This window comes from Hemicordylus capensis, chromosome 3, assembly GCF_027244095.1.
Source record: "Hemicordylus capensis ecotype Gifberg chromosome 3, rHemCap1.1.pri, whole genome shotgun sequence".
Classification (NCBI taxonomy): Eukaryota; Metazoa; Chordata; class Lepidosauria; order Squamata; family Cordylidae; genus Hemicordylus; species Hemicordylus capensis.
The window spans coordinates 128,654,669-128,678,758 of record NC_069659.1 but is presented as its reverse complement, the minus strand read 5'-3'; the positions used below and the strand labels follow the sequence as shown (position 1 = coordinate 128,678,758).

The window sequence follows — 24,090 nt, the reverse complement described above, 5'->3', positions numbered from 1 at the left end:
ATTTAACAGCAGATGGACAGCGGCATAACAGCCAATTACATTTGAAATACACATGTTGTATAGGGAAGCAACTATCTTTACATGTTATGTAAGCTAATGGTACAAACACAGTCCCATCCCATTGCACACTTGCACTCTTGATAGCAGTTAAGGTTTATAATCTTAAGAATGGACACTTTAAAGTTACGAATGGCAAACAAATGCTAAGATTTTATATTATGTAAGAAGTTAATCATGGCATTAAAAAGTACTGTTCCTGTGTCAACACACATTCATTTTTATTGAGAATTTAGTAGAATTATACCAATTGCTATGCTACTGCCAATACAACTGTAAGAATTTCAGAACAGCTGAAATATAAGCTACATGTTGCAGAAAGAAAAAGTGAATACAGTACTGTAAATAGCTGCTTCTGGGTAATACATTACTGTCATCCATTACCATTCAGGGGATAGGCTATGCACAAAAAGATTCATGAAAATCCTTTTAAAACACTGATTTTACAGGATGCATTTTACAAATTATTCCTCACAGAGGAAAGCAAAAACCATTACCTTGACAGATTATAATTTAATATAGAAATAAATGACATAGAAAAAATTGCATCATTAAATACTGTACTTTATTTACAGGTGAATGTTTCTGCAATTTCAAAAAACACAAAGTGTGTCCACCCATTTATCTACAAATATAATAAGTTAATCCTGGTATACGGACTGCAATCCAATAACCACTGGGGGGGAAACTGCCATTAAAATCAGATGATATTCTGAGTAAGCAATCAGTGACGAATGACCACAGTGTTGGAAAGATGTTGAATTTTGCTAACTCTGTTCCATTCCAGCCATGAGTGACAAGGCTAAAGATTCCACTGTGAAACAAAAAAACAAATTAAAAAATGAATTTTTTTTTTTTTAGAGTTTGACATTTGTACCCCCCCACCCCCACTTTTATAGAAGACATTTGTTAACCAAAACTTGGCACAACCGTCAAGTTTTTTAAAATTAGTTTCAAGTTATATTATACTTTTCTGGCAGTCTGCTTAATAATATATACTGAGGTCATTCTCATGACCATCAGCGCTGGGGCTGGGGGGAAGGCAGGAGCCTACCTACCTTCCCCCACATGACTGTCTCCTCTTGGGGGCACTGCCACTCGCTCACCCACATAAGCAGTGCTGCAGCAGTCGCCCAACATGGAATTGGGAGGAGGAAGTCCTGCATCCCATAATGCCCCGCACAGGCAGCGGAGAGGCAACCTGCTGCAAAGCATGAAGACTGCTTTCCCTGGCCTCTCTGCAGTTGGGGCTCTATGGCCACTGCTGTTTTGAGCCCTGGCACTGCACGTGACCAAAAAGTGAGGTAGGACAGATTCCTTTCCCATCCTACCTCACCTTTTGCCCCGGGTAGCAGAACTGGGCTACCCAGGGCTACAGCTGCTGGGTCAAAAGACCTCCTGGTTTCCCATGTGACACAGGCTGCTTAGGTAGTACACTACACACTTCACCCAAGCAGCCCATGTCGTGTGAATTACCCTACCATGTTGTCCCTACACCTATTATATATTTTGCAGAATTTGTCGGTTGGTGCATCATAAAGTCATACTTCCTGATGACCTACAGATACCAAATTTTGCATGAATATACCTGCCACTCAAAATCAGCTCAATGCACTACTTTTTACAGTGGAATCTAAGAAATTGTTTACTTTTGGGAGGGTTGTTTTTTAGAAGAAATTCTGAATATAAGCATCAGATTTTTCCTTTTATTGTTCTGAACAGATTGAATGTTAAATATCTGTTCAATAATTCAAAAATATAATGACTAAGAGAAACAGATCTTTCTCAGATTCAAATTTACTATTATTCAAATTTACCATATATGGTGATTATTCAATAAAATGATCCATGTTTGAAGTTGAAATCCTACAAATGTGAAACTGTTCTTTTACTTCCCTTTTGCAAGCACGTTAATAAAAAAAATTCTATTGCATATATTTAATTTCTTGAACTTTCATATAAGTATAATCTATGTAAAATGAATTTGCCCAGTCAACAACAGGCCTCACCTACTAGGAGGATATAACTCGCTGCTGGTAAAGGACAAATGATTAGGGATGCTAAGACTAGAGTTATGCTTAGAAAAATATTTTGGGCTGGAAATATTTAAAACGTCCAACACACTTTGCAATAAATGTCTAACAAAAGAACTTTCCAATTGACCTTTCTTTCTGAATACTCACAATGTGGAAAAGAGCCTCTACAGACTGCTTTGTTCAGTACTGTCACAAGGAACATGTGACAGTTTTTAAAATCCGATTCCATCTTTGTTATGGATTCCATCCTAAAATACAGTACAGGTAATTTAAGGAGACAGTACAGCCACAAATCAAAGTGTAAGAAAGAAAATAATCCTTATTCCTTTTTAATGAAAGACAAAAATCATTTTTTTAAAGCTTTGAAACAGCAGAATAAAAAGTTTAGTTGGGAATACAAGCGTACCTAACAAAAATGGAACTTTTACTCTTGGCTCCTGCCTCTGTACGCCAATCTGACACATACAAGGCTTTTCCCTCCTGTGCATGGGAAAATGCATATACTGAACATGCAACGGAATAGTGTTACATCATTCAATCTGTCTGCCCCATCTATGTCATACTCATTTGCCATAATGTGTATATGTTACGTACATTCCAACATGTATGATATCCTTCACTACATTATTTTGAAGGTTATTGGGCATACACTCAATGGCCTTATATCACAGAAAATGAATGAAGGCAGAAAAGGTGGGCACATCCCGTTGCCCCACTATACTGCATGGGAGATGGCAATGGTAAACCTCTGTATTCTACCAAAGAAAACCACATGGCTCCATGGTCACCAGGAGTTGACAACAACTCAACGGTACAACTTCGCCTTATTCTAAAGGAAGTATACAAATACTCAGAGAACACATCAGTTATCAAGATATTTGACACCATAAACATATAGTTGTGTTCACAACACAACTGTTCTAGCCTTTTAAAGATAGTTTGGTCTTTGTTTTTTGTCACAAAATTAAACAAAATCCTTGCCTGATAAATCCATAATTTCCACAAGGTAAAAAAGCTTGAACTTTCAAGTATCTACGATTTGCTAATAGCAACAATAAAAAAGAACGATTCAACCACATGAGATCCAACTTGGTGCTTACACCAGATGGAAGAGAGTCACAAGAAAATATAAATATATATGTATTAAAATTTAGTTTTTGATCAACTACCACTTATTTATTTTCTGAATGTGCAATTTCCAACCTTATATTTAAAGGACATGCTGATTATGAAGCCAACATGTGCCTAGAGCTGATAAGATCCAACTTTAGTGAATTTTATTCTTGTTTACATTAGGCTTTTGCCTTTTCTACTGCATCCTACTCATAATGCTTTGTGCAAAGGATAAATGTCAGCAAAAATCCCAGTGCTGTAAAACAATCGAAGCACAAATTATTTTGCATGTGCTTACTTCCAAGCTCCCAATCCGGCTTGCCAACGATCTGCAAACATCAGTACTAGGTTCAGTACTTTCATTATAGCTTCCTTCACAAAGCTGACCTGAAAATGACAAAAAAGGAGGGAATTATGGTCGCCATTTTGTTTTGAGGCTCAGGATTGTACAGTTCCTCTGATGCATTTTCCGTTTTCCAGCTATCTACACTGCTTTTACTTACCTGGAAAAAATGTTTTGTATAATCATTCAGCAGTTTCCAGTACTAGGTCAGAGGTATCAAACTTAAATCCTAGGGGACATTATGAATAGGGATGGGTCCGGACCGGTCCGGAGACCATTGTAAAGGCCTTTGGATCGTCCGGACCGGTCCGGACCTGGCCGGTTCGGGTGGAGGGAGTAGCTGTAAGGGCGGGGAGGGTTTACTTACCCCTCCCGCCACTTTTCCCCCTCCAGCGCTCGTATTTACTGTAATAATTGGGGCGGCAGGATACCTCCCTGCCGCCCCTTGTCCCTCTGCAATGCTGCCTCCAGGATGGGGTGGGCGCGCGCACGGCACGGCTCTGCGAAGGCGGCGAACGAGAAGCTGGCACAGCACCGAGCCGGCCTCCAGCGCCTCTCCGCCCGGCGGCTCCCCCACCCTGAGCCACCGCCAGCAGCCACTGAGAGGAGCCCCGCCAGGGAGGATGCGCCGCCGAGCACAGCCAGCCAGCCGAGCGCCGCCTCCTCCGTGCAGAGGCAGCAGCAGCAGCCGCCGCGCCCAGCCCACCCTCACTTCCGGCTCCCAGGCGACTTCCCCCCACATACAGCGTGGCTGCCTTCCTTCTCCTCCTCCCATCGGGCCACGCTGTATGTGGGGGGAAGTCGCCTGGGAGCCAGAAGTGAGGGTGGGCTGGGCGCGGCGGTGGCTGCTGCTGCCGCCTCTGCGCAGAGGCGGCGGCGCTCGGCCGGCTGGCTGGCTGTGCTCGGCGGTGCGTCCTCCCTGGCAGAGCTCCTCTCAGTGGTTGCTGGTGGCGGCTCAGGATGGGGGAGGCGCTGGAGACCGGCTTGGTGCTGTGCCGGCTTCTCGTTCGCCGCCTTCGCAGAGCCACGCCACACGCGTGCCCGCCCACCCCGTCCTGGAGGCGGCATTGCAGAGGGACAAGGGGCGGCAGGGAAGTATCCTGCCGCCCCAATTATTACAATAAATACGAGCGCTGGAGGGGAAAAGCAGTGGGAGGGGTAAGTAAACCCTCCCCGCCCTTAAAGGAACCCACCCCACAGTGCCGGACCGCAGCTCTGCGGTTCCGTGCACACCCCTAATTATGAAGCTCTTTTTATAGCCCAGATATGGCCTGCACACACGTATTGACTATGTTCCATACAAACCCATCCCATTTACAAACTACATTCAGTGCCAGGAAGCCAATGCCCTTAACAGGGCAAGTTACCAATTGCTCCTACTATACTTCACAGTGGTTAACTTCTAAAAAGAGAGGTGCCGGGGTTCATCCTGGCTGGAAGCTATGTGCACATGCACATACCACAGTCCAACAGTCCACCCCTTTTCAACAGAAGCATTCAGGCTTTAGAACTTCCTCTCCAAGGACACCCATTTGACTCCCCCTTACAAGTTTTCCAAAATCAATTTATCATTTTATCCCATCAGGCCTTCCATTTGGACCAGTTGTTTCTCCCTTGGTGTCTTTGGCTGCTCTGCTCTTCAGTTTTGTTCTAACTGACATATTGCAATAAAATGTCAAATGAGTTAATGTTTTTTTATTCTATGCTACTTTGCAGACTTTGTGGTAGAAAAGCAGCTTTAATATACACACAATGTATACATCAATGTTAATATCTCAAAAAACACTTCAAGTTGGGATCACAAGCACTGCCTTGTGACCTAAATATATCATACAAGTTTTACTTCATGTACCTTTTCTCTCAGCAGACAGCGATCATGGATTGTAGAGAGGTATCTATAATGAATTTTAATCAGCTGATCTAAATCTTTTGCTTCTTCCACTTGATGCTGAAATTCCAAGCCTGTGCTATGAAGAATCTGTTTGTTTTTTTAAAAAAAGGAACAAGATTTATAAAACTTATCTCATTTCCCCCTTAACTCTTTGTTTTCCTTCTCTACATGTCTAAGGGGGAAAAAAACTTATTCAGCTTCAGTTTTTCTCTAGAGACACAACTAAAGTAAAGTTGTGCCATCGAGTCGGTGTCGACTCCTAGTGCCTACAGAGCCGTGTTGGACCTGAACTCATTCACTCATGCGTTGGTAACATCCAGATTGGACTACTGCAATGCACTCTACTTGGGGCTGCCCTTGAAGACTGTTCGGACGCTTCAGCTGGTTCAGAATTCTGCTGCAAGGATGCTCATGGGTGCAAGTCACTTCACGAGTATTACACCTATCCTGCATCAGGTTCATTGGCTACCGGTCCGCCTCCGGGCTAGATTCAAGGTGCTGGTATATTGACCTTTAAAGCCCTACACGGCTAGAGGCTGGGGTATCTGTCGGACACATTTGCCCATATGAATCTGCCAGGGCCCTCCGTTCATCATCTCAGGCCCTGCTCACGGCCCCGCCACTAACAGAGATCTAGTTGGCGGGTACTAGAGACAGGGCCTTTTCGGTTGTAGCCCCTTGGCTTTGGAATGCCCTCCCTGAAGAGCTTCACCATGCTCTGTCCCTCAGTGTTTTTAAAAAACATCTTAAAACACACCTTTTTAAGGAGACTTTTTAATGCTCCTTTTTTTTTGGTTATATCTGGTAGGTTCTTTACCTTTTTATAATTTTCAGTTTTTAGCTTTTAAAGCAACCTTTAATTTGAACCTAAAAATGATTGTGGTTTTTAATCTGACAATTTTTTTTGTTTAATTTAGTTAATTTTATTACTTTTATTGTATCTTGTATCTATCTTATTGTTGTGAGCCGCCCCAAGCAGTAGTGCACTGGAGGGGCAGGGTATAAATATTTTAAATAAATGCTTTTCAGCATCTTCCTATATTGCTGCTGACCGATATAGGTGTCTCCCATAGTCTGGGAAACATACCAGTGGAGGGGCAACCTCCAGCAACCAGCAACCTCTTGCTCCCTAGGCAATTTACTTCCCCACTGCTCCATTAGGTGGCTAGAGACACAACTACTCAACAGTTATTATCTGATATCCAGCCACAGCCTTCAGAGTCAAAGAACTGAATCAATTCCATAGGTTTATTAAAACATAAGTTTGCAGTCTACTACTGTTCCAAGTGATAATACCACTGTCAATCACATCTCTTAAATGCAAGAGCTGACCTATTAAAGGTCTAGCTTAGAGAAGTTAGTTGGGGATTGAAATATGGCGAATGATCTATTGGAAGCAAGCACTACTCTAGATAGGCCACTAAGCTGTGTGTCACAATATCACAAATATTTTCATTTTCATCATCTTATTATTATTGTTATTGTTATTATTAATTCAATTTCTATACCGCCCTTCCAGAAATGGCTCAGGGCAGTTTACAAAGAGAAATAAAACAAATAAGATGGCTCCCTGTCCCCAAAGGGCTCACATTCTAGAAAGCAACATGGGACACACACCAGCAACAGTCACTGGAAGTACTGTGCTGGGGGTGGATAGGGCCAGTTACTCTCCCCCTGCTAAATAAAGAGAATCACCATGGTAAAAGGTGCCTCTTTGCCCAGTTAGCATTTGAGTAGGAATGATTAATGATAACACAAAGAACATCAAGAGTGGTCATGGCTCAATCTCCCCTGCACCCATATGAAGTCATCACATCTGAAACTCTCCAAAATTCAGAGTAATCTAGCCAGACTAATCTATTTAATTACTAACTAATTTAGTAGCCATCTACTAAATATAACATCATGTTGCACAAAAGCCTTCTGTTTACAGTGTTCTGAAACTAAATTTCTAGCAGGAAAACAGTAATACGGAAAGATTAATCATGTACTCCAGAAACATTTTATTTTAGCATAATGATTTAAACTTAAGACTGTAGACATTGGTCAGAGTCAGAACTGCATTTCGGAATTCCCTCACTCCAACAAGGCAGTGCCTCACAGGGCAACTGCCCCAGGAAAGGAGGGGAGTCGGGGGGAGGCTCTGTAAAAGCTGCCAAACACCGGTACAGGAGCTGGGCGACTGCAGCACGGCTGGAAAATGTGCAGGAGACTAGCAGGAAGTGCCAAAGGCAAGCTGGGCACTTGGGCGGGGCAGCTGGGAGGTTCAGGAACACCTGGGGGGTGTAGTTCCTCCTGAATATCTCCATATGGATGTGTAGCGGGTGGGCAGTTTCTCCATAGCAGAGAAGCACAGGAGGAACTACATCCTCCCAGGCATCCCTGCGTCTCCCAGCTGCCCTGCACAAGTACACTAGAGTTCCCTTCGACACTCCCCACCTGCCCCCAGCCTGCATGTTTCCCAGCAGTGCTACAACCACCCAGGTCTCCCCATGCCAATACTGAGTGGCTTTTAAAGAGCCACCACCACCACCACCACTGTCCTACACAGGGGCACTTGCAGTTGCCCTGTGAGGTGTTGCCTCCCTGTGGTGGAAGCTGGGGATTCAAAAATGGAATTCCGACCTTAACTGGGGCACACAGTCCTATTTAAAATTAGAATAGCCATTGAAGTGAAAATGGTGACTGTGCTGTCTAGGGATGTGCACGGAACCATGGAGGCATCGTCCGGCACTGGGGGGAGTGTGTCTTTAAGGGCGGGGGTAACGTTGTTGCGCGCGCGCCATGACGAGCACATGCGTGGCACCAGCTTTTCCTGCTTGTTAATTTGGAAGACAACGACGGTGGCAGGGGCGGCAGGGAGGAACTCTGCCGCCCAAAGAATGTTTTAGAAAAGTCCAAGAGCGGCCGGGGTGGGGGGGGGAGTACTACCCCCCCGCCCAACTGCCAGACCAGCTGAATTCCGGACCGGTCCGGGGGCCTTTTGCATGGTCCCGGACCAGTCTGTGCACACCCCTAGTGCTGTCTAGCTATCAGTTAACACCTAAATGAATAAAACACATGTCAGGAGTCAATTTGAACTGTTCAGTTAAATGTGTAACTTTACAGAAGTTATGATAGCAACACGCACCCTAGTCATGATGTAGTTGTGCAGGCTGTTAACAAAATGCATGAGTTTCATTCTTAGAAGGAACATGCGATGAGTCTGTTGTTTTATGGATTCCAACTGTGACCCAAACTGAGGAAATGGTTCTTGTTCAAGCAAAGCTTCTCCTTTATTCTGGGGCTTTTCTGCTGCCCTGACTAGTTCTTAGGGGAGGAAGAAACAATGGAACAAAACATCAGGGAAACCGGCAAGGATGTGTGAACAACTAAAGTTCTTACACTATTGCTAGTATTATTTTAACTAACTGAAAAACATTTTCCTCACTAAACTTCATTAGTAAAAATGTGCTATTCTTAAGGATCTGTTAAAACAAAATAGGAAGTGTTAAGCCAAACATTCAGAGATATAACATAAAGTAAGTAGGCTGTAACACATCAAAATCAAGAGATGTACATACGTTACTAGAACTGCCACATCATAGCATTAAACTACTTAAGACTCCCAAGATGACTGGGCTGTGTATATTCCATGATTTGCAGCATTCGGTACCATGCCCATAATTCAGTATCCTGAGCATTTCAGCTTTCATTTAAAAAGCTGGATGTTCGTGTCCTGCATAATCATCTGCCTCCCTCCCTCGCTAGCTAAAGCAGAATAAATTATTCAAAACACACACATATACATACACAAATAGCCTAAGTTACTCAATGAGATAGCAAAACTGAATTTGGTTTAGTAGGACTTGTGCGTGTTTTTTGGTTTGTTTTTTGTTCAGTAAGGTGCCCTGCTCATTAAAGATAGGCAACCAGCCATATCCACCCCATTTTTGACTCAATTCAGTAATAATCTATTTATTCATACTCCCTGTAATCAACTTTCACCTGCATATAGCTCACACTTATACCACAATACCTACCCCTTTTAGTATCCTTCCCCTTCACATTCTCTCTCATTCATGATTTCCCTACCCCTTTGCAGGTTCTAAGAAAACCTTATGGGTAGAGAAAGCATTTGGCTCTTCTAGAAGCTCGAAACAATGTAGTTAAAGCCCAATGCATATTTTCAATTCATCAAAATCAAACTGGTCAATCTTACCATGAAATCTTAATACATCCAGACTATACTTGGCCCATTTTATTTGTAACAATAGGAGAAATACTTGATTATAGATTTTTTGACACTCCACACTTATAACTATATCCACAGGCCAAGGGACCTAAGGAGGGGGAAAGATTGTTGATGAAAGCAATACCTTAAATTTCAGCTTTAAAATTTTTGTATTGCCACTTTTCTTCCAACTAATATTACCTTATAACTCAATATTAAGCCATCCAAGGTATGAACAGGAAGCTTCTTCTTTGCTAAATCAATGTTTTCACATGATATAGATAGCCTACATTCAGAAACATATAATTAGTTACTGTTTGGAGTGAGATGACTACCAGCTTAGAAAAAAAACATTGTAAAGATAAAATCAACCCAGCTACAATGACTTCTGCAGTGAACTTTGTAACAGGATATCAGGTATCTATTTTCACAGGAATAGCTACATTCTAAATAGAGGAACAGAAACCTAAATGCCCTCAAATTAGATTGCATGCAAACATTAAAATGTATTTTGTTTTACTTTTAAAAAATCATCTGGGTTGTGTTTTTGAAAATCTGGATTGGGCTTCTGTAGCAGATTAAAGCCTTTGTCTCAGAACAAGCCCACGTGAGGGAAAGAAAAATGCTGAATCATCCCCTCTGTGCTTTCCGAGCAAGGCTTCTCAAACTTTTCCTGTAATTTTTGGTAGGTTCTAAAGGCTGCTACCACACTTTGTTAATTGACAGAGCTTGACCCCTCCCCGCCCCCCAGACCTGGGTGGAAATCCCAGGGAAACTCTCTTTTGTTATTGGAAAAGTATATAAAAACCTTCCATGTTCAAGCCTATACGTGCTGAGAAAACTGGTAGATTGCTGAACATCTGAGGTGTGTGCGCGCACCAGAGTGAGACTCCCCCTTCCAGCCCCCACTTTCTCCCGAGTTAAAAAGCTCACTCAGAGAGGCTTGTATAAAAGAACTAAAGGAAAACAGTTTTATTCAAATGCTACAGACTGCTTCTGTCTGAGGCTTTCTCAGCTTTTACTTACAGGTAAAAAACACTCAGTAAGAATACTGAAGTAGAAAGGTCGGCTTCCTACAAACACTTCCCCCACCACAAAAAAGCCATATTCCCTCAGCCAGGCTGGACACTACAGCTCTCTAATGCTTGTACACAGTAGGGGTGTGTCCGAACCGGTCCGGAGGCCATTCTAAAGGCCTCCAAACTGTCCGGACCGGTTTGGACCTGGCTGGTCTGGGTCCGGGTGGGGGGCCTTTCTTTAAGGGCGGGGAGGGCTTACTTACCCCTCCCGCCTCTTTGCCCCCTCCAGCGCCCGTATATTACCGAGTAATTGGGGCACTGGAAACCAGTCGCCCCCGCCCACAAGCGGATTATGGCCAAAGCCACTGCTGCCCCTGTCGCCCGCCCGCCCTCCCAGCTGCCTGCCCTCCCTCCCTCCCCCCCAGCTGCCCACCCGAGTCCTCACCAGATGTTGATTTAAAAATAGAGAGGAGCTCGCGAACAGAGCTCCTCTCTCGGCAAAGTCCCGGATGCTACTGAGGCTTTGCGTGGCGCAAAGGACGCCTGGGAGTTCCAGCAGAGGCCCGGTCTACCCGCCGGTCTACCTGGCCTCAACCCGGCGTGTAGACCAGGCCTCCGCCAGAACTCCCAGGCGTCCTTTGCGGCATGCATGCCGCGCAAAGCCTCAGTAGCTTCCGGGACTTTGCCGAGAGAGGAGCTCTGTTCGCGAGCTCCTCTCTATTTTAAATCAACATCTGGTGAGGACTCGGGCGGGCAGCTGGGAGGGAGGGAGGAAGGGAGGGAGGGCAGGCAGCTGGGAGGGTGGGCAGGCGACGGGGGCAGCAGTAGCTTTGGCCATAATCCGCTCGTGGGGGGGGGGCGGCTGGTTTCCAGCGCCCCAATTACTCGGTAAATATACGGGCACTGGAGGGGGCAAAGAGGCGGGAGAGATAAGTAAGCCCTCCCCGCCCTTAAAGAAAGGCCCCCCTTCAGTGCCGGTCCGGACTGCTCCGGACCAGGCACATCCCTAGTACACAGCCTGGCTTTGGTTCAATCCCTTTCCTTTTGATAGTACTGGGAAGCAGGGAAGAGAGAGAGATGCTTGCATCCAATTTGGGGGCTTAATGATGTACAGACTGGTGTCTCCTTTTCCTCCTCCTCCTTCTCCAGTCCTCTCAAAAGCAAAAGGGATGGAGTCAAACAGATTGCTTCCTTGTAATAAGTGATCTGGTAGTGGCATTAATAAAAAAATGGGTTCTGCACCTGTACAGAACACTTCAGGAAAAATTCATGAGCTTCTCGTAGCACCAACCAACCACCACTGCGCATGCCCCGTGCTTACTCATATCGGCAGTTTGGCACCTTATAGTTCAGTTTCTTGATGGCTGCTCCAATGCAGCCTTTCAAGTGTGTGGACTTGGAACACAATGTTTGTAGTATGTGTTGTAGGGATGGATGGGAGGATTTTATGAATGTTACTGGATCACTACCAGATCACCTGTTACAGATAAGCAACCTGTTTATCTGGCTTGTGATCTGGTAACATTCATAAAAAGTGAGTGACTTATGAACTACATCACTCCTGGAAATGGGAGCATACAGCTACTGCAAAATTCGCTTGAGTACACCCCTCCCAAAATTAGCTGCTGCTACTGAGCAGAGGTCTACCATACAGATGTCCAAATGTCTCTTCCGATGCCCACGTAGCAGCCATGCAAATATCCTTGAACTTAATCCCTGACAAATGTACTGCTGAGGATGCATATACCCTTGTAGAGTGGGTTTTTACTGCTTTAGGTGGATCCTGTATCTTGTAGGCCAGGTAGATTGCCTCCACTAACCAATGAGAGATCCTTTGTCTAGAAACTGGATTTCCTCTATCTTTCAGCTTGTAAGTGACTAACAGCCGTTTAGTTTTTCTAATTGCAGACATCCTCTTCAAATAGAACTAGGCTATGTCTATACATCTAGTCTATGCATTGCCCTGTCCAGTGGTGATTCTGGATTGCGGAAAAAGGTAGATAATCTTTGTCCTGAATTCCGGGTCCAATCACATCACTACATCATCACATTTTGTGTACGGCTCATCAATATGCAATGCGGCGAGAGAGCTCACTCTTTTTGCCATGGTAATAGCAACCAAAAACACTGTCTTAAGCGTAAACATTTTGAAGTTTAACTGTCGCCATGGGTTCAAATGGCCTTTCTGTTAGAGCTGATAAGACCAAAGAAAGGCTCCATCTATCCATGTGCCTCCAAATTGGTAGGTATAAATTGTTCACCCCCTTTAAAAACCTCTTACTATCAGGGTGACTGAAAACAGTTGTCCCATCACTCTCCATGAAAAGAGCAAATGGCAGCCAAATGTACCCTCAGCAAGGTGTTTGCCAGGTCATCTGCCTTTAAGGTAGTCAGGTAACTTAGGTAACTTAAGCTGTCCCTTATGGAAGCATCCTTGCCCTTGAAGCTGTGTACCTTAGCATATGCTCTGAATAGTTTCCATTTCGCCCTGTAGCTTTTTCTTGTGGACACTTTTTTAATCTTTTAGCAAAATGTTGTCTAAAAGTTTATCCGCTGTGCTTGCAGATTTGGATGTAGCAGACGTCCTTGTTCCTGGGTGAGCAGATCCATTGTTTGCTTTAACCATACATATACCCCTGCTGACAGTCTGAGTACTTGTTGAAGCCAATGGTCGCCTTGGCCACCACGGGGTGATCAGTATTCAATGGGTGTTATCCCGTAAAATCTTTGCCACCACCTTGTTGAGCAGTGGATATGGTGGGAACAAATAGAATAAGCTATGCGTCCATTGGAACTGGAATGTATCTCCCTTCAATCGTCTTCCTAGATCAGCTTTTGAGCAGTATTGGCCGCATTTGGCATTGCTTTTTGTTGCAAAAAGGTCTACTGTGGGTTGTCCCAAGGACTCGAACAGGCCTTTTAAGCAGCTTGTGTTTACCTCATACTCGTGCTGTTGAAGGAGCACTAGAGACCTGCTCAAGGCATCCTCCAGGGTTGTGTTTATCCCCTTTATGTGTATTGCCACTAGATGTATCTTCCATGGTATGCACCAGTTCCATATCTGCTGACTTAAACTGAAGAGGGTGTGGGACACCCCACTGCTTGTTCACATATATTTTAACAGTTTATTGTCCATCTGCAGTTGGATTGTTTTTCCCAGCAGATGTTTTTGAAACGACTTTAGGGCTTGAAAAACTGCAAGCAACTCCAGAAAATGTATATGCAAATCTCTTTAAATAGTGCTCCAGAGCCCCTGAGCCTCCAAGTCCGGCATGTGAGACCCCAATCCTGTCATTTATCTATCTGTCACATTTGTACACTGCCCCAAACTTTCATCTCTGGGTGGTTAACAACAACATAAGACAAGTTAAAACATACACAAAAATCTTAAAACAATGTAGGCAATCTAAAAATTAAAAACAGATTAAAACTTTAAAATGAAAAAAGCTAAAAAAGCTAAAAAAGCTTGGCGGAAGAGGTGCGTTATCAAGTGCTTTTTAAAAATGGTCAGAGATGGGGTGGATTGTATTTCAGTAGGGAGCACATTCCACAGTCTCGGGGCAGCAACTGAGAAGGCTTGTCCCCAAGAGCCGGCGGCAACTGGAGACTGACTTCTCCACACGACCTCAATGGGCACTGGGGCTCATAATGAAGATGTTCTCTTAAATACCCAGGGCCTAAGTTGTTTAGGGCTTTATAGGTTATAACCAGCACTTTGTATTTTGTCTGGAAACCTATTGGTAGCCAGTGTAGTTCTATCAAGAGTGATGTGGTCTTTCCGAGATGACCCAGAGACCAACTTGGCTGCTGCTGTACCAACTAGAGTCTCTGGACTACATACAAAGGCAGCCCCACAGAGAGTACATTGCAGAAGTCAAGTCTGGAGATTACGAACATATGTACCACTGTTTTGAGGTCGTTCATCTCAAGAAACGGGCGTGTATCAGCCAAAGCTGATAGAAAGCTTTTCTGGCCACTGCCTCAACCTGAAATACCAGGGAGAGGTGTGGATCCAGAAGTACTCCCAGACTGCAAACCTATTCCTTTTGGGGAAGTGTGACCTCATCTAGAACAGATTGATCAAAATAGTCTCTGGAGTTCTGACCTCACACAATAAGTGCCTCCATCCTATCTGGATTCAGTCTCAGTTTATTCTCCCTCATCCAGCCCATTACCACATCCAGACAGGCATTAAGGGAGGTTATGCCATCTCCTGATGGTGCTGATATGGAGAAGTAGATCTGAGTGTCATTAGCAGACTGCTAACACCCCACACCAAATCCCCTGATGATCTCTCCCAGCGGTTTCATGTAGATGTTAAAGAGCAACTGAGACAGTATGAAGCCCTGAGGGATCCCACACATAAGTTCAGATTTTGAAGAACAATGATAATCTGTCTGAGAGGTAAGAGTGGAACCACTGTAAAACAGCGCCTCCCACCCCCGTCCCTTCAGATGTTCCAGAAGGATACTATGGTCAATAGTATGGAAAACAAGAGATCCAAAAGGACCAACAGAGTCTTTTATGCCAACTTCTGGTATCGGTACCTAAAAGGTTTGTGTCCTTTATCCAACATAACAATGAATTCAGAACAGAGTCTGGTATGCATAGATGAAGGTTCTGGCTGTCCACATTCGGGCAGACCACTGCCAAGTACCACTGTTGTTTCCTCATGCATAATCTGGCATAGTGGTCTGTGGCCATGCAAGAGGCCATCAGACCCATTAATACTTGAATTGTCTGAGCCCTTTGTCCTGGACTTTACTGCATTGCTAGAACCAACTTCCGTATCCTTTAACTACAGTCTTCTGGTACGAAGGCTCTCTGCTGAACCATATCCAGAACTGCACCTATGTATTATAGTCTTTTGACAGGTACTAAATGAGACTTCCAATTGATTTGGATGCCCAACCTTTCCAGGAGAGTTGTCACGCAATTTATCTGGGAAAGTATCTCTTACCTTGTTTTTGCTGTCAGAAGCCAGTCATCTAGTGAGGAATAAATTGTCACACCCTGTGTGCATAAATGTGCCACTACAACAGCCATGAATCTGGTAAATACTCTGGGTGCTGTCGCCAGCCCAAAGGGTAGCACATTGTACTGGAAAATGTTGTTGCCCATCATGAACCTCAGATACTTTCTGTGACTTTTCAGTATTCCAATGTGAAAATATGCATCCTTTATGTCAAACGCTGTAACCCATTCCTCACCACATAGAAGAGGCAGGATAGCTTGCAACAATCACCCGGAATTTTCTCATATCGACATATAGATTCAGCCATTTCAGGTCCATTATAGGGCAAATGCCCTCGTTCCATCTGGAGATTTGAAAGTACCGGGATCCCTATGTCTGTTTGCCCACTGTACTAGAGAGATTGCACCTTTCTCTAACAGTGATTCCACTTTCTCCATCAATGCCATTGTTGCTGGTGTGAACGTCACGCCCGCATAGACTGGCAAAGTCTTGAACTCGATGGCATAACTGGTTTGGACTATACAAAGCACCCACCGGTCTGATGTTATATGGTGACATGCTTGAGCATGACTTGCCAGTCTGATGTTGTGACTGACATTGATGTTTGATGTTATTGTTGGAGATATCACTGGTGTTATTGATACCACTGCTTTTCTGGAATTCTTCTGATGTCATAGCATCCTTTTCCTAAACGAGAGAGTCCCATAAGGAATGTGTGTATTTGAATAGGCATGCCATATACTTGGCAATCTTAATGCCTAGACATGCATTCACATATGCCTTACGGCCCAACACATCTAGCTCTCTCTCCACTTTATCTGCTGGAGTGGTATGACATCTTTAGCGGTAGATATGCAGTCAATAACTAAAGAGTTTGGATTTGGATGTTTGAGCAAGTAATCATTCTCCTCTTACTGTATTTTGTACAGTTTCCAACTTTTTCAAAGTTGGTGTTGATGTGTGCAGCACTTGCCAAGCCATCTGAGCAGCTTTTGTTATCACCGGAAGCATAGGTAAATATACTGGCTGAGCCTTGTTTGTTCATAAAATTATATACAGGATCATCCAGATCACTAACTTCCCGTTTCCAATCCAAACCAAGCACCTCCGCCGTCTCTGCAATTTGGAATGATAGCACTTCATTTTGTTGGGACATTGTCCTTTGGGTCAGAATCACAGTCATCCCCTGAGGACACTGACTCTGCAGGACAAGCCCCAGACTTGCTAGTGGAAGATGAATGGGAGCCGGAACCCACATTCTTATCCGTTCCTGAACCCACAGTGACTTGTGTCAATGTTTTAACTGGCACTTGAGGACTTCCAGTGCAGGGGGAGTCATCTGTGTTGCTGTCTGGACCAGTTCCATACGCCTTCTACTTCCCAAATTCCACAGTCAGCTGGGCGCATAGGGGTAGAATTTGTGGACACATCACCGCATCCACCAACAGACAATAAGCCTGTCACAGAAATCCCAGATTGCAAGGGGGTAAATGACTATAGCACTTCCATTAACTCTTCCTCCTCCAGATCAAGACCATGGCTTGAGAAGCCCTGAAAGTCGACCCCGAGGGAATACCGTCATTCGATTACAGCATGGCGAGGATGATCTGTGCTGCCTTGGGGTTGAGAAGTGCCTCAGAGTCATCAGCGTTATCGTCAACATGAAACACCACTGGCAAGTGGTCTCTCCGCTCCGACATAGACATCAACACCGGGGTCCTCGGCGTGCGGTTCCTCTGCTCCAACATAGACACCAGTGTTCTCGGCATCAATGAGGATTGGTGTGGGGTAGGTGCAGGCAACAGAGAAGCCACTTAATGCTGAGGTGCCCATGTCAACATCATAGCATCTCTTCCTTTTTCTGGCATCCATTTTTATGGTGATGGATGTGCTAAGCCAAATGGAGAGGGAGTCATAGTGCTGGGTACTGACAAACACTCCCCCCCCCAATTCACTCTTCTCCCTGTGCTTTTTTAAGGGAGGAGAGCCAGAGTCATCCTCTTGCTTGCGCTTCCTATCCCTGTCTCAATGGCAAGAAATGTGCCCCTCAGGAGCTCTCGGCTCCTTAAAGGGAGAGTCCTTTGATGTTGACAGTCCTGGCATCGGGGATTTAGACTGCGTTTGGATTGCAGTTCCCGATGCCGATTTCAAAGTTTTAATCACCTCCTCCGGAGATGTGGAAGCACCCTTTGGAATTGGGGCTTCCTCCAATAACACCACTCTTAAGCGTGCAGCTCTATTTTTTAAAGTTTGCTTTAAGAATGAGCTGTGTTATGCCCTTCCCACAAACATGGGAGACAAAGGTAATGACAGTCCATAGAGGGGATCTTCCCCCTACATCGGGTACACCTCTTGAAGGTGGTCTTTTCCTTAGGTGTTGGGTTTGAAAATGACATTCTGAAATCGATTACTTTACCAGTCTGTAGTCATACACTTTAAATTGCTTTGTGGTGGTAAAGAAGTCTGTTACATGGAGAATAACTTTTTCCAGTCCAAGTCACACACAAGAGGTTACAATAGAGTTTCCAACGGGTAGTCCGAAAAAGAGTCCAGTCACAGTCCAAATCAAAACCTTTAAATTTAGCCACTAATATATTTCTGAGGAGCCAAGAATGGCATACATTGGCAGTCAGAAAGAAATGGAACTATAAGGCGCCAAACTGCTGATCTGAGCAAATGCAGGGCACATGCAGTGGCAGTTGGTTGGCACCGTGAGGAGCTAACAAATTTTGCCTGAAGTGTTCCGCGCAGGTGCAGAACCCACATTTTATGAATGTTACCAGATCATGAACCAGATCCAGGCTGATTGACTAAAGGCAAAGATTTCAGAAGACAACAGAAAGAGCAAATAGAAGTGCTGGCATTCCAACTGCCATGGTTAACAAGAGGGAAGGACTGCTTAATATTTAACATGTACTACTCTCATACAGTCTCTCTCTTGCAGAGAAACAAATTTTTCCTTAATACTTCCTTTAATTCTTTCACACAGTAAAGAGGCTTTTTCCATGTATATGTATTACCTTAAACTATCTTCTGGGTAGCGCTGTCCAACTGCTTCTTGAAGCTGGACATTAAGGAATGGTTCACTCTGCCATGTGTCTTTCTCTCTTATTTTATCAAAAATAGATGTGTAGAAGTCGTACATAGTGTCACCAGCCTCAAGCAAGAAGAAGTTTCTCATTGCCTGCAAGTATTCTACCAGCCTAAGCAAGAAACATACATACTTTTTCAGGTTACACTTCACAATACTTTGAGCTTCAGTGCATCAATTAATGCTTCATTATTTGTAATGAAACCTTACAAATGTAAAGCATTAATGCAATGGTTCAGGTAAGTTTACTCAAGTTCTTTCACAGAATACTGGTACATTCTTTTGTAAAATACTACAATATTCAAGTGGGGGTTACAATACTCAAGTTGGGGGGGGGGGATGTTATCTTTCTTAACTGTGTCATCCAGGCTTCCTGGTATAGCATCAGCATTGACTGAATGGGCAGAGAGGCAAAGATGCTGTGGTCCTTTGGAATTTCCAGCTCCCTGCCCAGCAACCAGCCAATTTCAAGTGTTTGCATGCGATATTAGACTCTCAAGACAGACCTGGTATTCTTTTGGTGTACTGACAAATTTGCCACCCAATGGTCTCCCTGACTGAATCGACAAAGATTATCTTGGATTTCTTTGATGACATGCATAATGGAAACCATGATTCAGTGCTGGGGCTCAGCATTGGTATAAAGGTGGCAAACTGAATGTGTCTGTTTTCACCTGCGGTGCCCTGAAGAGCCTGGTTTTTTGTTTTGTTTTTGGTGGCACTTCTTAAATCAAACATACCTTTCAAATTCAAGATCTTACAACCTACTTAGCATAGGTTCAATCCATGAATATGCGAGGAGACACAAGCAATCAAACAGGGATAGTATTTTATAATTTTACTTAAGGAAATAGATTTGAAGAGGTACAAGAGATATAAAGGTCCTCCTGACAAGCAAATCTAATTTATCCCAGAAATGGAAGGGAGGAAAGGAAAGGGACAAGGAGCAGGTAAAAGTTCATTACCAAAGGTGCAGGGAAAACTTAAATGGCCAGTTTAAGGTCTCTCCCAACAATTACAGATACTAGGGTCCTGGGAAGATGGGGTGCACAATATTGGGGTGTGGAAATGCTGCAGCGATGGACATGGAGAAGATGCATCTTATGGACCTCCCCTCTGAAAGTTGGGTCTGGAGTCTTCTGGTTTAATACTCTCAGTCTTTGATTGCTCTTGGGGTCAGCCCTACGGAAGAACCAGCCAGCTGGGTTCTCTCTCCTCCTGACTGCTATCCCCCACACCTCTCATGTCAGCTTTGATCTGTTTGGTGCTGTGCGTTTTGCAGCTTTTTTCTGCGTGCTGTTTTGCCTTATTGGAGGGTTCTGCCACAGCTTGTGAGGTGCTGGAGGAGTGGGTGAAAAGCACCATGCTTGGCATTTTAGTGGAGATGGTAGTGGAAACTGCCATGCTGCAGGGCTGTTTGGGCAGCAGCAGGTCAGAGATGGTGTCAGGAGCAGTCTCCTCCCACATTGTAAGTGCATATTCTCTTTGCGCAGTGTAGCGCCCAGTTTTACAGCCCTAATGGTGAAAGACCCAATTATTCTTCCCCTGGATCAGCAGCCTGAGACGAGGAGGGCCTAACAGTGCTCATCATGCCCTACACTGTGCTGAGAACTGGGAGGATGAACCAGGAGACTTCAGCTAAGCGGGGGGAAGACCGATGTTGAATTTTTCCCTTTAGGCACCAGTGTATTCCAGAGTCTAACAGATTACTCCATAGCCAACAAGGGACAGTAAAGAAGGAGAGAGAAGAAAAAAGGAGCTTTGAGTTTGTTTGGATTTTTTTAAACAGAGATATGTGAAGAAAGAAAAGCAGATGGAATTAGCGAATCAAAGAGAAGGCCTCAGATTGGAAAGTAGAGTTGTCATCTTTGGAGCTGGATCGCAGGACCGAATGAACTGGGTAGGGTCATCCTTCCCAGGCTCTTAAAGTTTTTGTCCCAATTTGTATAGTCCTGCTTCCTGAGCATGTGGAAAGGATGAGGATGATGAAAAATATTTATGTACTTTTCAACAAGAGTTTCCAAAGTGGTTTACATAGAGAAATAAAAAATAAATAAATATGGATCCCTGTCCCCAAAGGGCTCACAATCTAAAAAGAAACATAAAGACACTAGCAACAACCACTGGAGGAATGATGTGCTGGGGATGGATAGGGCCAGTTCCTCTCCCCCTGCTCAATAAAGAGAACACACTTTAAAAAGGTTCCTCTTTGCTCAGTTTGCAGGGGAACTGCTAACTGAGATGTCCCAACTAGAGATGTCCTCAGCCAGCAGCAGAGAATGCTTGGAGGAACCCTCCATAGCTCCCCATGCACTTCTCCCACTTCACCCTATGCACTGTCCCAGCCACCACCAAGGTGGTACAGGGCTCAGCTTCCCATAAAGGAATCCCTATACACACCGGAAGCATGAAGTACTGAGTGGAGACTGCTGTCTCTGCCTAAAGAAGAGTCCCAAGTCATCCAGCTGCTTCCTCCATTCATTCCGAGGACTTGATCCTATGCAATTAGGCACTACCAAAACAGAGACTACTCAAAATCTAAATCCAGACCCTCTGTAGTTTTCTGCACATTTTTATATAACTGGCCATATGTCATTAGTTCCAGTATATTTCCATTCTTACCTGTAATCTTTCTTCAAAGTTTGCATTAAATTTCCACAGCACTCCAGATATTGCTTGTCTATATGAGGATAAAGACAAGACCTCAACGTCAGTTCAAATGTCTGGCATGTAACTGATTCAGATGATCTGTCCACACAAACGTCATCACCAGTAAGATTCTCATGACAGTCACCTTGTTCTAAATAGAGTCTACAAAATAAAAAGATTGATTGAAATGACTTTGTACATAGCTATCACGCATGCAAAACAACAAGTTAGTCTTTGCAGACAAAGCTACAGTACACTACAAGGGCATTCCATCTAAGACCATTATTCCAGTTCTTATATTTAATGCCAAAAGTAAAATGGATAGATAAGATGTTCAAATCTAATATGCTCAGATGAGCAAAACCTGCTGAAGAAACTCCATGGTTTAAAGTTACTTCCTGAAGCTTCCCTCAGAATTTCCAGCTGTGTTACTGGACCAGGCCCCAAACTGGGGGAAACATTACCAATTTCTAGAAATTCCAACTCATACTTGCTTTGTAGGGTTAAATGGCAACACTTAAGAGGCCTGTGACATCACACACTGATGTCTAAATGGTATGACACAGGTTGCAGTCTGTGCACTGACCAAACCCTTTTAGCCATCCACACAGCTTGAGAAGTCTGAGCAGATCTAAACAAACTTGCAGATGCTGAGATATCTTCTGGAACCTGTCAGAGTCTTCCACCCTCAGTATGGTAAGGTAGCCTGAACATTCAGGCCATTTTCAGCATGCTCAAAAGCCCAACTCAAATTCTGGTTTGGGTACAATTCAACAGCTACACTAGTATTTATATGATCCCAGTGCTTGAAAAGCTGTGACATAATACCATATTCTATCCAAAAATCTATAATTAAAACCAAACTTCATGGTGCTGCATCACAACTTGGCAGCTGATCAAGTCTATGACTACATTTTTCTACAATCCTCACAAACTGGTAAATAGAGAAGCTAAACAATTTCTTCTGCACATCAGACATTACTTAACCTTCAGTTATCTCAGAGACTTGTCAATGAGTTGTGCTCCTGTATTTCTGCTTCAGTTGGACCTTATTATCTATCCCCCATTATTCTGCCATTTTTAAACTTTAGGACCAAACTGGCTGGTCCTAATTTGTTGCCCATGGCCCCCAGAATGAGGGTTTAAAGCTGCAGTTTTATTATGACAGTTGCTTTAGCAGTTGAAAAAGCAAAATAAAAATTTTGAGTACAGGTGAACCTCACTATATGCAGACCCATCATCTGCAGTTTCACATATCCGCAGTTGGATATTAACACATGACCTGGGCTTACGCGGGGGAATCAGCCCACAAGATCCAAAAGAACCAGCAGAGTTACACTCCCGTCGATTCCTTGGTATAGATCATCCATCAGACCAGCCAAGGCTCTCTCAACCCCATAGTCCGCCCGAAAACCAGTTTGAAATGCCTCTAGAATCTAATCCATATCCTCCAAAACTATCTGGCATTGAGGTTAGTAGCCACATTCCCAAGCAGTGTTCACTCTAATTGTTTCAACCGTGTGCGGGATGGTTTTGTTCTGTCAGCAGTATCAAGGCAGTGTATATACACATGCATTCGGAGTGGGGCTTTCTTGATTCAACCTGAGCGGGATCTAAAATTAACTGTGCCAACATCAAAAAATCGTGAGCACATGGACACGCCTTAGAGGGAACACTGTTCCCGTCATGAGGGTATTTTCATTCCATTTACAAGACAACAGTGTTCCCTCTAAGGGGCTCACGCTTTTTTATGTCTGCTCAGTTAATTTTAGATCCCACTCAGGTTGAATCAGGAAGGTTCCACACTGAATGCATCTGCAGACACAAAGCCTTGATACTGCTATCCAGAAAAAAAAACTCATCCCACATACAGATGGGGGAAGGGCCATAAAGAACACTGCAAGACAAATATTTGATCTTCTGCTCTATTTTTGTTTCTTAGCAAGCCCAGTTCTGTCCCATTATATTTAATACTTTATATTGTGTAAGGTGTCACACACACTTATTTTAAATTATTTATTCAGCTCATTTTGTTTTTATTTCAATTATTGTATATTACACCTTGACCATTGCCATGGCCAGTAACCAGTGCAATGAAGACTAATAATATATACATAATCTTCAAAACTGGCTCTTGGCAGCTTCAGTTCCAAGCCACATGCTTGCTTGCCAACTTAAAAAAAGGAATTCCCTGTTAGGTCTGTTGTACAATCAAAGTCGAGTCTTTGACAAAAAACAGAGAATCTATTAATTTGAATCTCTTCTTTTACCTTGCAAAAGTAATAGCCAGCAAGGGATCATGAACATCATCCAACTCTAAGTGTCTTTCTGCAATAGACTGCATCTTTATTAGACTCTGCTTGGTAGCCTGTTGTTCCGTAAAAACATCCTGAACAGGTTCCTCCCCATGCCTTAAGCGTGACTGCACGGACTCCAGGAATAATGCGTATAGGCTCTTTCTTTCTGCATCTGAATTACATGGGGAAATATGGGTTATTTTTTTACTCTCCAGAAACAGCTATTTATTTAACCCAGGAAAATAAACCCAAACTACTGTATTTACTGAAATACAAGATGACTCTGAATGTAAGAAAAGCCCCTTTAAAAAAATAGAGGTAAATATACAGGTTAAACCCCTATTTACCCCCAAAGAAAAGACTATGAATTTAAGATGCTCCTCTGATTTCTAACATGAAAGGACTT

At 43.7% G+C, this 24,090-nt stretch overlaps 1 protein-coding gene across 2 annotated transcripts in view; it reads right to left on the bottom strand.

Annotated features, from left to right (window-relative positions):
* Positions 1 to 248: 248 nt before the first annotated feature.
* The window catches only part of TUBGCP5 (tubulin gamma complex associated protein 5), a 40,244-nt gene continuing 16,402 nt past the window's right edge, over positions 249 to 24,090 (bottom strand). Inside the window, exons 14-24 of one of the 2 annotated variants that reach the window (XM_053310258.1) lie at positions 23,658 to 23,856; positions 21,533 to 21,549; positions 21,361 to 21,418; positions 18,668 to 18,850; positions 9,855 to 9,939; positions 9,642 to 9,762; positions 8,571 to 8,749; positions 5,402 to 5,527; positions 3,505 to 3,593; positions 2,241 to 2,341; positions 249 to 871 (exon numbers count right to left, since the gene is read on the bottom strand). In XM_053310258.1, the coding sequence (XP_053166233.1) occupies positions 825 to 871; positions 2,241 to 2,341; positions 3,505 to 3,593; positions 5,402 to 5,527; positions 8,571 to 8,749; positions 9,642 to 9,762; positions 9,855 to 9,939; positions 18,668 to 18,850; positions 21,361 to 21,418; positions 21,533 to 21,549; positions 23,658 to 23,856 (1,205 nt within the window). In that variant the 3' untranslated portion in view covers positions 249 to 824. Of the gene's footprint in view, positions 872 to 2,240; positions 2,342 to 3,504; positions 3,594 to 5,401; positions 5,528 to 8,570; positions 8,750 to 9,641; positions 9,763 to 9,854; positions 9,940 to 18,667; positions 18,851 to 21,360; positions 21,550 to 23,657; positions 23,857 to 24,090 lie in introns of both variants that reach the window. The other variant, XM_053310257.1, reaches the window with a different exon arrangement.